This window comes from Oncorhynchus tshawytscha, linkage group LG23 (genome assembly GCF_018296145.1).
Source record: "Oncorhynchus tshawytscha isolate Ot180627B linkage group LG23, Otsh_v2.0, whole genome shotgun sequence".
Taxonomy (NCBI): domain Eukaryota; kingdom Metazoa; phylum Chordata; class Actinopteri; order Salmoniformes; family Salmonidae; genus Oncorhynchus; species Oncorhynchus tshawytscha.
Window position 1 is genome coordinate 3,654,019 of NC_056451.1, and position 16,386 is coordinate 3,670,404.

The window sequence follows — 16,386 nt, forward strand, 5'->3', positions numbered from 1 at the left end:
GGGTACAAATGCACACCTGCACTACCTTCCTTTCTGTGTTTAGGCAGACTGTAGCATGTCAATGGTCATCCATTCCATTTCCTTTTGTAATCGCAAGGAATGTGTTTGCAGTACTTACCTTCAGCATTCATTGTGCTTTTACGCTATTAACTGTGGCCACCGCCACTTCTTGTGAAAGAGTTTCTAGGCTTGAGTGTCTGTAAAGACATGTTAGGTTAAAAAAGGTTATGGTGTTTTATCATTTAGATATCCATGTTGGCAATAGAATAAGCTCTCAAATGGTATCCACCTGACCCAGATTGCGATGTATACTGGAACGTTTTTGGATGATGTAAACAACGACAGTAATCGTGTGATGACACAAGGCTGTGTTCCAAACAAAACAACAAGTGTGCTTTCTTCAGTTCCTCTGTGGCAAAGCTTGGAGAAAAAAGAAAAAAAAGCCCCTTACAGTTGAACTATTTTCTTGAGTCAAAAAAGTGCATTGAAATGACCCAGTTCGGACATGTGTGTGGCCACTTGGAGACACCAGTTAGACATCTCGCTCAAACCCCTGTACTCATTTATTTCTTATCTTGCCCCTACTCCAAAATTGCTCTGACAATTCCCAGTCTTTTCTTTCAATCGCTACCCTGCTCATGCATATGCTTTTAATAGTTCCTTTTTTAGAAACATTTAAATGTATCACTATATAATGCATAAAAACAAGTCTTCAGTGTTCATGAAGTAGGCTATTATTGTGGCAGTATGCACTTTTTTAAATGAACGCCTTGGATCTAATTGCATGCAGTTAGGTTTAACGAGTTGTCTGTATTCCTAAAATTACAGACCCAAAGAGCGCAATTGCATCAGGTGATTATGTAGGATGACTTGATTGGTGATGGGAGGCCGACTTGCACCTAATGGTTGTATAGTTTGACAGAGAGCGCAATGCTAACTGTTGCAGACAGCTGTCTGTGAAGTGACAGTAGAGTCAAGCTGCCCTGAACAACATATTTATGGCCCACTGCAGCCCTGAAAGATGATATAGAGAGAAATAGTAATGGTGTCTTTTTGTAGGCACTAACTCCACCATGGTTCCTTGGACAAAGCCTATAGGGAAATGAATGGTGTTTTGGGATATTCGCCAAAAATAAGATTTGTGGTATATGTTTTGTTCTATGAGATCATCTTCATCAGCTAACATCACTTGTGAATTTTGAAGCATTTATGTCATCGTAAAAATGATAATTCATAGAGGTCACGTTAACTGACTGATATTATCTCTTAGAACAAAACGTATTTCCGAAGCCTGTGTTAACCTCAGACCTTATTTTTGGCGTTTATCCCAAAATCCTATTCTTTTCCCATTCATTTTCCCAATGGCTGAACGATGGCTGAACGATGGCTGAACGATGGCTGAACGATGGCTGAACGAACCAGAGGTAACTCATTTCCGGGTTTTAGGACTACAAGCTGGTGAGCTCTATTTGACTTACTCTGAACTGGAACACTGGCAATGGAACAAAAATATAAATAATTCAGTGTATGGATCTGGATCTGACTGCAACCTACTGTGGTTGGAAATAGTAGCCTATGAGTTTCCTCATGGCTTTTTTTCATTGTTGCCGCAGGCGTTACTCACATACAGGCACTACTCAGTCAGTTCCTGTCCCAAGTTTTTTGTGTACCTGATAAATGTGTGAACAGAATAGAATTTAGACTAATGAAATGTTCTGCCTCGATCTCTCCTCCTCTAAGGGCACGGTTTCCAGTTTCTCTCTCTTACACACACGTGAATGCACTAGAGACTCTTTCTCTGACACATCGATAGGTGAGCGAGACAGATGCACTGAAGAGAGAGAAGTGATCTCGGTGGAAGGTCATCTGATATCATGTTACTGGGTGCTGTGAAAGGGTAGCTATAATGCACAGGCTCTTTATATAGTCGAGTCAGGCAATACGAGTTCACTGGCTATATCAGGGCAGGAACCCTCCGTATGAGCCGTTTGGATATTGGAAATAAGTGGTTCTTACAGCCTGTTGCATCACTTTAATGGGTTACATTGGGAGGAGTTGGTGGGACTCTTTTATTTCCTCTCCACCTGGTGCTGACTGTGTAATCTACTAACAAAACACTGACGTGAATGGAGTTGAATTAAATCAATTGTTTTATTAGTTATATGAGTGGGATCTGGCTATACCTCTTTGGCTTGTAAACGAGATTGATTAGTGAACTCATTTCAGTCCATAGGGCTATTTGTGTTTTCAACCGTGACTTGTCTAACTATCAAGTTACAGGAGTCTAGTTTTAGTTGGTCACACCAAAGCTTATGTCCATGTTACCGTAGCTGTGGCTATAGCCTATCTCTCTTTTATCTCCCACACTATCTATATATGTCATACTACATTCAAGAAGAAAGTATTTCTGCTTTCTTAGGTGTGGGGTCTGGAGACATGCAGTTCTCAGTCAGATCCTCTGTGTGTAGGGCAAAAGTCAAGCAGTCAGTGATACTGGATCTGAAATGTGTAAAGCAGGGAAGCTTGAGGGTGACAAGCTTCCCGTAAGTAAATGTCTAGTGTGTCTCTGCAGTGTAGGATGGCATGCCTAAAGGGTGTCTCCCTTTACTGTCGCTAGCTAATCTTTCCTGTTCCAACCCACTACATCAGTGAGTGACTGTGCGAGCACACGTATGTGGTTGGGCGTCTTCTTTTAGTAACAGCCCTGCATGCCCAAGTACTACAGAGGTGTGTTAGTAGCTTCCATTCATTTGCCTTTTCTTTCACTCATTTATCCTAATCTAATCTCGATTGCACTCATTTATTTACCCCCTCATCAGTCATTTTTGGCCTTCTGTCATTGTTTAAGTTTGTTTCCTCAGAAGGTTTTTTTTTTCCATGCCAACTTTTCCTCAACTGTAGAGAGAAGGTAGGAGGAGCCGTGGAGTAGTGTGCCTCTCTCTCTCGTTCTCTCCCTCTCACACACACACACACACACACAAACACACACTCTCTCTCTCTCCTTCTGTCACTGCCGTTGCATGCATCAGACCGGAGTCTGTTCACTTCCAAGCAAGTCTGACTAAAGGGGGGAACAGTACTCTTTTGACTTAGTTTCTGGATTCTTCACGACATCTTCTCAGAAAAACATTCTCTGTTTCCTCACGCGCTCAAAGGCAACAAGAAAAGAGTGAAGAAGAAGCAATAAGAGAAAATAAGAGGATTTATTCATACTTTTTGTGATTGGATTGAAAAGCACGTGCAGACGGTTTTAGCCACTGGACCCTTTCAGAGACTGAGAAGTGAGGTCATCCTGTAATACATTCTCCCTTGGTGGAGTGGCTCCAGCTTTGCTGTTAGTCATACTTTGAAGAGACAAACACACACACACACACGCGCAACACACAGAGCAACAATGGTGGCCGGAATGGTGATGCCCTTGGTGGACTTGAGGGCCATCTACGAGCTCCTGTTTCGCGATGGAGTCATGGTGGCCAAGAAAGACAAGCGGCCCCAGACCAAGCACCCAGAGATCCCCAGCGTGGGAAACCTGCAGGTGATCCGCGCCATGGCCTCCCTCAAGTCCAGGGGCTACTTGAGGGAGACTTTTGCCTGGAGGCACTTCTATTGGTACCTGACCAACGAGGGCATTGTTTACCTGCGCGACTACCTCCGTCTGCCTGCTGAGATCATTCCCTCTTCCCTGCAAAGGGTTCGCCATCCAACAGCAACCCTGGCCATTGCCCAAAGGGCAGCGCGTGGGGTCCAGTCAGTGGACGGCCCCACATCTTATGTCCCCAAACCTGGCAGGGAAGAGAGTCAGGAGGCGATGGCTGAGCGCCAGGTCTACCGACACAGGAGGCTGGACGCAGCCGAGGAGGAAGGCCCCTCTGACAGGACGCCAAGGTTCAGAGGTCGCCCGATGGCCACCGAACCGGTCAGACCAAGAGGATCATGGGAATCTGAGTCCCAGGCCCAGCCTCCCCTGTGGAAGGGGCGGGGCTTCCGCACTGAGGCTTCAATGATGGAGGAAAGCCAGGGGAAGAGGGCCTCCACGGTTACCTTCTCTCAGACCACTGAGGCTAGTAGCAGTAAAGCAGGGGTGTCCTCCCAGGAGAAAATCATCACTAAGGTTCGTGCAGAAAGGTCCCAGGTGGTTCCGGTTCAGAAACATTCTACTTCAACACATGAATCACAGGTCAGCATCAAGTCAGTCTCCTCCAAAACAGCCTTCCCATTAGCTGTTACTGCAGTAGCTAGTGCTGCAGGAGCTGGGGCTGCATTAGTGAAGGTCTCAGCTGAATCCTCTTACAATAAAGCAGGTATAGAGAAGCCCAAGAAAGCTGCAGCAGTTGAAGAGGCCCCCAACGTCTCTGCTGAACCTGTACTCAGTAAGCCAGCCATCCCAGCACCCCTGCCCCCTACTAAAGAGATTAAGGAGGAGAAAAAAACAGAAGTGAAGGTGACTCCAGAACCCAAGAAAGCATCAGAAATGACTGTCCCCCAAGAGACCCCCAAACTCTCAGCCGAACCCACCAAATCATTTAAAGTTGATATAACTGATCCCTTATCAGTGGTCAGTGGCAAAGACAGTGTTGTCACTGAAAAGGTTATTGAAACTAAAAAAGGGATGATTGAAGATTGCTCCAAATCAAAGAAGAAGAAAAAATCTCCCAGAGAAATAACGAAAGCTGCGATGGCTGAATCACCTGTCACAAAGGTGTCCCCAGAAAAAGGACTGAAGACCCCCGAGGAAGAGACACAGGAGCCCCCCAAACCCCCACCAGCTTTTGCATCATCAATAAAGCCCAAGGGACCAGAATCCACTAAAGAAATGAATGCTGAGGTTCGAAGAGAAACTAAGGCTGAGGTTCAAAAATCAAATGAGGCTGATCATCAGATCCCCAAACCAGCAGTGGAACAGAGCAACACTAAGTCTATAGTATCACAAGCTGCATCCCATCCCGTTGCAGCCCCTCAAGTGCAGGAGAAGGCTGAGACGACCAATAAAGTGGCCTCAGGCTCATCTGGAAAATTCACCCACGGGTCAGAGATGAGTGTCACTAAAGTGGAAATGGTAAAAGTGCAGAAGACCATAAAGATGGAGATGAAACAGGAAGCCCTCAATCCTGTGAAGATGACCTTCACACTGCCACCGCAACCACCACAACCTGCCATAGTGCCGGAGGCTAAAGCCCCTATAGAAACAGCTGTGGTTGATTCGTCAAAGGCAAAAAAAGCTAAAAAGAAAAAGCAGGTTTCTTCCCCAGACCGTGAGACCACAAAATCATTATCTCCACCTGCAGCTAAAACATCATCACCAACAGAGAAGGTGTTGATGACCAGGGCTGCCATTAAGGTTGACTTCCCAAACACCCCTGGGGCAAAAGTAATGGACTGCTCTCCAAAGATGCCTCAGGAAGGAATGTGGTCTGAGGAAACCAGCATGGCAGCAGCTGTGCAGGCTGGGGCCCCTGCTTTAGACAAAGGAGAGGCGGAGCCTGCCCAGCTCTCTGCTGAAAAAAAACGGGAGGACTCGAAACCAAAAACCTCCTCTGCAAGGGAAGCACCCAGAGAGACAGCGTCAGCCGGAGCCGAGGCACGGGCCAGCCTACACACTGAGCAGGGGGAGCTTCCCAGAGTTGTTGCAAAACACGCTCTAACAGCAGCACAGAGCACAGAGGAGGAGAAGAAAAGTCTATCTGTTCCTCCCAAGGCCTCGGAGCAGGAGAAGGACAAGGAACCACCACAGACCCCTGCTACCACTGCAGCCACCACCCCTCTGCCAGCACAGCCTCACCTGGAGGACACCTGTGACCAGCCTGTAGACGAGGCCAACATGAGGAAGAAGATAGTAGTGGTGGAGGAGGTGATTGAGGTGCAGCACATCACTAGCACGCAGGCAGTGGATGGAGGAGAGGTTCCTCCTGCTGTTGTACCTGAGATAACAGGGAAAGAACTGGACTTTGATGTCCTGCACGCACTGGCCGTTGAACGGGCTCTCCTGGCCGGAGGAGCGGTGGTCGAGTCCGCCCAGAGCACCGTCTCCGACGATGACTGGGACCACTCTCTGGACGTACCCGAGGAGAAGACCTTCCCCAACTTCATAGAAGGTTTGAGAGAATTTCTTGTTTCCCCCTAGTTACTTCCTGTCCTGTGTGTTTGATGTGTGATGTCACTGCAGTTGCCAAGGTTTCCTCCCTTGCATGTACTGTGGGAAGTCTTAGGTGGGCGTTGTGGTGATGGCACTACCATGTCTTTTACCATGTGCTATTATGATCTATTTGCATATGGTATAAACAGTGTTTTAGGTTATTATACTTCTCTTCACAGTGTATCATTTGAAGATGAACTTATAGTATTACGTTGGTCAGCAAAAATCTGTATTATAGTCCCAAACGTTAGTTTCAGTGCTTGATCTATTCTATTATAGAGTCGGTTGCTCATTAGGGATAGTTTCAGTGAGATGATGAATGAGTACAAACCAATTACAATGAATCTGTGATTTAGGCATCTGTGAGAGAGCATGCTACTATAGTTTCACTGGCAGGGGAGATAACTCACACTACAAAGTGACAAATGTAATAGATTTCCATGCACAACAGCATATTGTAACATATGAAGCATGTTGAAGCCCGTATTTTATTGTACAGACCTCAGTGCCACATGACTTTGATTTTAGACTTGAGCAATGCACACTCGCTGTCTCCCTGCCAGAAATGATTCAGACCTGCAGTAATTCCTGTGGTGTGGCTATGTGCTACGCCTAGCTTACTCCCCTCATGTCTTTTCTCCGTGGAGATGACCTGTGTGATAAAGGGAAGAAGAGAATGAATGAGAGAAGGGGGTGTGGTGCTTTTGGACATGTTCTCTCTCTCTCTCTCTGTGTGTTTTTTTAGTCAGGAAGGCTGTGTTCTTGGCACTGTGATTATTTATTTTTTAACACTGGTCTCCAGTTCCTGGTTTCCCCTCTCGGGTCAGATAATAGTATGAGTTTGTATGTGTTATCTAACAACAGGCTTTGTTAGGTGGGCTTTCTGAACAATATGTTATCACGCCTGCTGACAGCTCCCCCCACCCACCCCAGATTGGCTCATGAAAAGTGCTGGAATGTGCATAAAAATGTTGGCAATGCTATCCCATGTTGTTGGCGTTGACTAAACTGAACGTATACGTCTTTGTTTCTCTGCCGTTGTTTGCTGTTATTAAAGCAAGATGCATGTTGGTTGACACTGGTTTTTGAGATGTGTTATGTGGGTGTTAATGAGTGTATACTGTAGCATATAACCCTTGCGCAGAGTGGCTAGAGACTGCAGCACACATGGGCGTTGTCTGTACTGTTGTGTGAGAGAGAGAACAGACAGGAAATTGGAATAGTTTGCTCATACCATAGCTGTACTATTCTGGGTGTGTTTTCTCGGTTCCACACGTGACACTGCTTCTGCAGGTCTGGAGTAAATTAGCAGCATTGCTCATATGACAGGTAGTGGTCAAGCTGTGTTAGTCATCAGGAGAATGACTCCACTTTCGGAAATTTTAAATTTGAGGTTAGTGTGTGTTTACAGATCACCCGGTCAACAGCATTTTAGAGCGTTTGAGATCTGGATCAAATAACACGTCTGGAAGCTAAATCTTCTTCAAAATATCCAGGGGCATATTGTTATACTGTATGTTAGGGCATTTACATTCCTTTTGTTTTGGCATCAGTGCAAAATGGAAAGAAAATAAGGTTCCTTGCTCTTTATGTGAATATCAAGGGATAAAAAAAAGGCTGTGTAACTGATCAGGCATGAAAGCCCATCATGCTTCAGAGTGCCATCCTAGCCACTGATAATACCAATGTTTGCTAACTCACTGCTGCCACCTACAGTGGATGATCCATAATAGCCATGTGTATACGTGAATTACCCCAGAAATACCAATGTGAAAGTGTAGTGCTGCCTTTCTCTGGGCTATTTTTATTCATTTTGGAATGCATGTCATATGACCAATCATGGAGTTTGTCAACCATACCGTAAGATACATTAGGCACAGTATCTATTTGAAGGAATATATCAAATGGAGATGTTTAGCAGACACCACATTGGTATGCGGGTGTCTCTTCATGTCTGATGATCCTAGAGCGTATTAGTATCGATAGTGTTGATGGTATGAAATCGCATTATATAGCTGTAAGATTCAGTAATACCCTCAGATTGTTCTGCACCACGCCCACTTTTATACTGCTACCGTAGCACTGTCTGAGACTCTCAGAACTCAATCAGCCCTTTCTCGGACTTCTGTCAACAACACATCAGGCCAAGCCAACAGTGACTCTTGATCTGGGAAATCCCAGGAAAACACTTACGCTGTGTCCGTGACATGTGTGATGAATGAATACGACTGCATGTTGAAAACAAAAGCTACATTGTTTATGATTAGTGGGGCACAGGCCATTAACCTAACTCATATTTCAGACATGTCGTGTTGTTTTCCTAGGCTTCTCCCTCCTCTTTGCACGACATTCCCACATATTTGTGAAATGTATGAAACTACGAGCAACTGAGGATTCTCCTCTGTCCCTTTTCGTACTAACGGCTCACGATTGGGGTGTGGTGTATGGGAGTGTGTGAGCCTGACCTTTCGCTAGTGAAAAAAACATGGGGGTTAATCAGTAGCCTGTGTTGTGACATCGCAGCGATGAGCATGTTGAGTACAGTTTAAGGCTGTAAATCTGGGCTTTGCTGTTGTGCTCAAAACAAAGTTGGCTGGCTCAGCTGCTCCTCTGTCGTTCCGCTGACACCACCTGGCATGTCTCCTGGGTTGGGATGGCACCTGTGTGTTTACAGGCCGCCCGATGAGGAAAACACGCGTTGCTCCATATTTCCAAAATAACGAGATGAAATGAGAGATTGTACTTCGTCCGCTTGCACAGAATTGCGAATTGCGTCACATGCTTGATGTAACACGGGTCTGATCCAATTGTAGGAATGTTTATCAAACATTTAAACAATGTAGATACTAGTATAATGTTTCGCTGAAGTGTATAAATGTTGTGTAACATATACAGTGGGGACAACAAGTATTTGATTCACTGCCGATGTTGCATGCTTTCCTACTTACAAAGCATGTAGAGGTCTGTCATTTTTATCATATGTACACTTAAACTGTGAGAGATGGAATCTAAAACAAAATCCAGAAAATCACATTGTATGATTTTTAAGTCATTCATTTGCATTTTATTGCATGAAATAAGTATTTGATACATCAGAAAAGCAGAACTTAATTACAGAGATCATACGTTTCCTGTAGTTCTTGACCAGGTTTGCACACACTGCAGCAGGGATTTTGGCCCACTCCTCCATACAGACCTTCTCCAGATCCTTCATGTTTCGTGGCTAGGCCACTCCAGGACCTTGAGATGCTTCTTACGGAGCCACTCCTTAGTTGCCCTGGCTATGTGTTTCGGGTCGTTGTCATGCTGGAAGACCCAGCCACGACCCATCTTCACTGCTCTTACTGAGGGAAGGAGGTTGTTGGCCAAGATCTCGCGATACATGGCCCCATCCATCCTTCCCTCAATACGGTGCAGTCGTCCTGTCCCCTTTGCAGAAAAGCGTCCCCAAAGAATGATGTTTCCACCTCCATGCTTCACGGTTGGGATGGTGTTCTTGGGGTTGTACTCATCCTTCTTCTTCCTCCAAACACGGCGAGTGGATTTTAGACCAAAAAGCTCTATTTTGTCTCATCAGACCACATGACCTTTTCCCATTCCTCCTCTGGATCATCCAGATGGTCATTGTCAAACTTCAGATGGGCCTGGACATGCGCTGGCTTGAGCAGGGGGACCTTGCGTGCGCTGCAGGATTTTAATCCATGACGGCGTTGTGTGTTACTAATGGTTTTCTTTGAGACTGTGGTCCCAGCTCTCTTCAGGTCATTGACCAGGTCCTGCCGTGTAGTTCTGGGCTGATCCCTCACCTTCCTCATGATCATTGATGCCCCACGAGGTGAGATCTTGCATGGAGCCCCAGACCGAGGGTGATTGACCGTCATCTTGAACTTCTTCCATTTTCTAATAATTGCGCCAACAGTTGTTGCCTACTCACCAAGCTGCTTGCCAATTGTCCTGTAGCCCATCCCAGCCTTGTGCAGGTCTACAATTTTATCCCTGATGTCCTTACACAGCTCTCTGGTCTTGGCCATTGCGGAGAGGTTGGAGTCTGTTTGATTGAGTGTGTGGACAGGTGTCTTTTATACAGGTAACGAGTTCAAACAGGTGCAGTTAATACAGGTAATGAGTGGAGAACAGGAGGGCTTCTTAAAGAAAAACTAACAGGTCTGTGAGAGCTGGAATTCTTACTGGTTAGTAGGTGATCACTTATGTCATGCAATAAAATGCAAATGAATTACTTAAAAATCATACAATGTGATTTTCTGGAAAACCTGCAAAATCGGCAGTGTATCAAATACTTGTTCTCCCCACTGTACAAAGTCCTCTCACAGGAGCCTGCAGGGTATTGTCTCCCAGCGTAGGCAGGCAGAGAGGTTGCCAGTTGGAGCAGAGCTGGCTCACATGGAGGAAAAAGGCGGCTGGAAAAAAACAGCGTTAATTATAGTTGTAATACAATGTACTGAGTGCAGCCTGGCTGGCTCACGTCAGACTGGCTGGGAGATCTACTGCCTCCATATAACAGTTAACTCACTGTAGTCTAAACTATGGAACAAACACACAAATCAATAGCATATGTTCCTATAATGAGTACTAGTCCAAGATGAGCTGATGTTAGGTATTTCCCATGGTACATATTGGATTTTGGTCCTTGGTCATCAACACATCTTAGAAGCTACAGTGCCTTCAGAAAGTATTCACACCCCTTGACTTTTCCCACATTTTGTTGTGTTACAGCCTGCATTTAAAATAAGATTGTGTGTCACTGGCCTACACATATCAAAGTAGAATTATGTTTTTAGACATTTTTACAAATTAATCAAAAATGAAATGCTGGAATGTCTTGAGTTAATGAGTATTCAGTCCCTTTGTTATGGAATGCCTAAATACGTTTATGAGTAAAAATGTGCTTAACAAGTCTGTATTTTTGAAGGACTAGCTTGTCTTTGTACCCCACACATATACTTATCTCTAAGGTCAAAACACAGATTAATCCACAAAGACCAGAGAGGTTTTCTAATGTTTCGCAAAGAAGGGCACCTATTGGTAGATGGGTAAAAAAAATGCAGACATTGAATATCCCTTTGAGCAGGGTGAAGTTATAACACTTTGGATGGTGTATCAATACACCCAGTGTCACGTTCACCGTAATGATGAGACCAAGGCGCAGCGTGATAAGAATACATTCTTCTTTAATTAACAAAGATCACTTAAACACAAACTAACAAAACGAACATGCCGCTATGCTAAACCGAGTGCTGACATGCAACTACACATAGACAATAACCCACAAAACCAAAATGGGAAATGGCAACCTAAATAGGATCCCCAATCAGAGACAACGATAAACAGCTGCCTCTGATTTGGGAACCAATTCAGGCCACCATAGACCAACATTTACCTAGACAAACCAAAACCCCATAGATGTACAAAAAAAAACCTAGACAAGACACATACCACCCTCGTCACACCCTAACCTAACCAAAATAATAAAGAAAACAAAGATAACTAAGGTCAGGGCGTGACACCCAGTCACTACAAAGATACAGGTGTCCTTCTTATCTCAGTTGTCGGAGAGGAAGGAAACCGCTCAGGGATTTTACCATGATGACAATGATGACTTTAAAACAGTTAGGAGAGTTTAATGGCTGTGATAGGAGAACTGAGAATGGATCAACAACATTGCAGTTAATCCACAATACTCACCTAAATTACAGAAGGAAGCTTTTACAATATTAAAATATATTCCAAAACATGCATATTGTTTGCAATAAGGCACCAAAGTAAAAATGCAAAAAAAAAGCAAAGAAATGAACTTTTTGTCCCGAATACAAAGCGTTATGTTTGGGGCAAATCCAACACAACACATGACTGAATACCACTCTTCATATTTTCACACATGGGTGGTGACTGCATCATGTTATGGTTATGTTTGTCATCAGCAAGCGATACAGAGTTTAGAGGATAACAATAAATGGAATAGAGCTAAGCACAGGCAAAATCCTAGAGGAAAACTTGGTTCAGTCTGCTTTCCAACAGACACTGGGAGACAAATTCACCTTTCAGCAGGACAATAACCTAAAACACATGGCCAAATATACACTGGAGTTGCTTACCAAGACAACATTTAATGTTCCTCAGTGGCGTAGTTACAGTTTTGACTTAAATCGTCTTGAAAATCTATGGCAAGAGTTGAAAATGGCTGTCTAGCAATGATCAACAACCAACTTGACAGAGCTTGAAGAATTGCTTTAATAATAATGGGCAAATATTAAACAATCCAGGTGTGCAAAAAGGTCCCAGAAAGACTGGGTGAGTCTAACATGTATTGACTCAGGGGTGTGAATACTTATGTAAATTAGATATTTCTGTATTTCATTTTCAATATATTTTCAAAAATATATAAAAACATCTTTTCACTTTGTCATTGTGGGTAATTGTGTGTAGATGGTTGAGAAATCAATTTTGAATTCAGGCTGTAACACAACAAAATGTTGAATACTGTAAGTGAAGGGGTATCAATACTTTCTGAAGGCACTGTGTGTGGCTCAGGTATGACTATCCTCCCCTGGGTGTTGAGAGGAGGGAAAGGAATGGATTCTAAAAAGTAAATGTTGATTTTGTGATGTGTACACACACATGTGCACGTGCATGCTCACACAGACACACACACACACACACACACACACACACACACACACACACACACACACACACACACACACACACACACACACACACACACACACACACACACACACACACACACACACACACACACAAAACAAACTCCCACAACACCCACCCACATACAAAATACTATAGGGTTTTTCTACTCCTTTCAAAGGTCTCAGAAACATTTCACCTTTGACACAAACCAACCAAACTGTAACAGTTTGACGTTTTCTAAGTCAAGATGAAGAAGAAGATTTAACTAGAGCAGAGAGAGGGACTCTATGGTTTAGACAGAATATCTGCACTTTCTTCATTAGACATGTCTATACATGGGGCCCTTTTATGGTTTGGTCGAAACATTTTGTGCCTTTCTTGGACACTGTTCCTGTATGTTACATCCAGTCTTTCTGTTGAAAAAACATCCTTTATAAAAAATGTCATTACAAAAGGTTTAAGAGAGATTGCAAAGGTAGCTGCATTTCTCAGGTCTTCAATGTTCAAAGCCTTTTTAGGCACTAACTCCTCGTCACTCCAGAAATGTGAGTGATGTGTGTATAGATACCACAAGGGTGAACTATAGGGGAAAGGGGGGATACCTAGTCAGTTGTACTGAATGCATTCAACTGAAATGTGTCTTCCCACGTTTAACCCAACCCCTCTGAATCAGACTACTCTATGAGCCCCCAAGGGGTGTCGTAATATAGCTCTATTTCAGAAATGACTGCACCTCTTTATGGGTTAATTTGGTGGAAATATTCCATGTCAATATCACTAGGAACTGTGTTTGGGCCATAGATAATCCTATAAGAACATCAGTTCCTAGTAGACAAAATATTGAAATCTTCAATATCTGTAACTGTAAGCCTAGTTAACATTGAACACACAATGGTGATTTTAGAAAGGCCTATTTCATCCTCAAACATAGTTTGACAAAGTTGTGAATGGAACATACATTGTCAATACTGCAATTCACAACGCCACATGCACACTTAGATACATAGCCCCCAACTTTAAAAAAAAAGCTATATTTAGCCAATGTTATACATTGCAAGGGTCCCCAAAGCATCAGGGGGTCATTAGTTAGAGGCTTGCCAATCTATCTCTCACTAAACAGGAGTGTGTTCACTGGCATTTCTACAGTTAAGTTTGACATTCCTAACCCAGTGCCAAAGAAGACCACCAAGCCAGACTGAGCCGGAATAGTTCCAGTTCTGGATATGAGAAATTGTCTTATTGTTGGGGCGTTTTGTGTCATTTTGTTTTGTGTTTTTCTGTTTTCACATTTCCATCAGGTTTATGTTAGAGTACATTGTAATTGACACAGTGCTTCATTGAGAACCATTTGTCCTGCTTCACCTGTTTATGTTTCACTTGTGTCATCATGTCACATAGATGATAGGCTTTTGGCAGAAAGCTCAACTGATCGTAGTGGTATTAGATGCTATTTGCTGACAGTATTAGCTGATGGATATACTTCAGGTATGTAGACACAGTATGTGCTCAGGCAAACTGGATACATCATCAGATTCCTCTTAAATGGGTCAGGTCTCTTTCCCGGTGGCTGAAACCTGTGACATAATCTCACTGAATAAAGATCTCCTCCTCTGAGAAGAAAAGTAGCCTGGCTTAGTGGGCTACTGCAGCAAAAAAAATGGCCGCCAGAGTGGTTCCATCAGCTTCTAAACTGCGATGGTGTGATCATCTGTCTCTGTCTGGTATTTATAGCCCCACCGTAAGCTTCAATACCGCCCCTTGCCTCCCCCTCTCCTCCTTTCTCCCCCCCCCAGCCCTGTCGTGTTCCCTTGCTCCCCTTCTAATTGTGAGGCCACTAGAGAGCAGGCTGACAAGTCCTAGCAGCAGGCACGGGGCTGTCAAAATTAAGAAGGTGGAGAAACGGGGCAGCGGAGAGCAAACAAACAGGAGTCCTCCTCTTTCCCCTCATTTCCCCTGATTCGGCTCTCTCTGTTCCTCCTACTTCCTCTTCCTCTCTCTTTTCCTGACAGCATAGATGAAGATCATACCTGGTAGGTCAACCGACTAGGGTGACTGTTGTTGTGGTCAGTGTCTCTCTGTTGGCTGTCCGTCTGTGTGTTTTTGGCAAACTCGGTGTGTGAAATGTTGTTGTGTTGCTGAAGGGGAGGGGGAACGCACATCCGTACTACACACAGGCGCACATTCCCCACTCACACACACACACGCACACACATAAACACCACGGCCGCTTAACCGCAACCTTCAGCTACCGAAGTAGGGATTCTATTCCATATTTAAACCTGTTGGCACTATGGCAGACTTGAATTGCGAATCATGTCTGCTGATATATATATACAAGAGGGTTGTGACTGGCTCAAAGGATGGTGTTGCTCCCTTTGAAACTCCTCTGTGTGTGTTTGATGGCTGTCTGTGTCTGTCCGGGCTATTTGTGAATACACAATAGATTAAAAAATAAAATTAAAAGACAAATAAAGCCTACGCCTGTTTTCCTGTCTTGCTCAAGCCACAAGTGTCGCCAGGCCATTTGGGATTGTTGTTGTGTGTAAGCAAGTTAACCGGTATTCAATCTGTTTCTTTCATAGAGATTTAGAAGGCAGGAGTATTTGGTGCCACTTTAAATTGTCTGTGCTTAGTTCACTCTTATTCTCGAAGGAAATTAGATAGAGGTGACACTGTACATAGGGCATGTGTGAAAGTGTAATCGATGGGCTAGTATGGTAAACATGCCGCTCCCCTCTCTATCTCTGAGACAGAGAGTGAATAATGCATGTGAATGCCACAACGTTTGCGTAAAGACCTTTACCCTCGGATGATGGGCCTTACTATGATTATCATTCTTACTTCGGGCTGGGCTTTTTTCTTTTGAAATCACTCAGTGACAGGACCATTGAGATAACACTTCCAGACCAACCAGTCCTGCTTTAATTGACCTTACAAAGACATTTGCATCACCTACTTCCTTGTGAAATACTGTAGAACTCTAGATCCTTGTTCAGTTGAACTACGATCTACTGTATGTGTAGAGGTTGAAAAAGAGGGGGGTCGTTCATTGGGGAACATGATAGTGATTAGGCTGCAATGAGAGAGAGAATGGGGAACAAAAAGAACATTGATACTCTAGGATGGAATGAGTCAGAGAGGGGGTTCAATTCAATGTGGTAAGAACACAGTACTTCCAATGTAAACTTCCACCTACTGTCAATGTTGACTTAAATTATAACCATATTATCAGATTGTTTTAGTGCTACTATTTCAAGAGGAAGAGGATTTTGACATCATTTTACAGTGGTACAGTAGTTTTTTTTAAATGGTTCCTTCATTTGAAGTCTAACTTGCCTTTGTGACTCTGTGTGTGTCTCTGTATGTCTAATGAACAGAGTCTAGTAAAGTGCCCAGTGTGACTAGATCCACTTTAGTTTAGACAGCCCTTTGCAGTGAAAGCAGATACTGTAAACACGGAGTGGGCCGGTCATTAAAGAACAGACACATACATTATAGAAATATACATTTAGAATGTAGAGAGAGGAAGAAAAGAGAAAGGAAGAGAAAGACTGAGTTGTAAAACACAGAGGACTAGATGAGGGACA

General features: G+C 43.8%; 1 protein-coding gene across 14 annotated transcripts in view; it reads left to right on the plus strand.

Moving 5' to 3' along the window:
- LOC112223137 (plectin) overlaps positions 1 to 16,386 on the plus strand; it is a 182,224-nt gene that overhangs the window by 95,154 nt on the left and 70,684 nt on the right. For 4 of the 14 annotated variants that reach the window (XM_042304451.1, XM_024386124.2, XM_024386126.2 and 1 more), the window contains exon 1: positions 3,021 to 6,092. The exons of 4 other annotated variants lie outside the window; for them this stretch is intronic. In XM_042304451.1, the coding sequence (XP_042160385.1) occupies positions 3,395 to 6,092 (2,698 nt within the window). In that variant the 5' untranslated portion in view covers positions 3,021 to 3,394. Of the gene's footprint in view, positions 1 to 3,019; positions 6,093 to 14,641; positions 14,830 to 16,386 lie in introns of those variants that run through there. 6 more of the 14 variants (XM_042304448.1, XM_042304449.1, XM_042304450.1 and 3 more) reach the window with 3 other exon arrangements.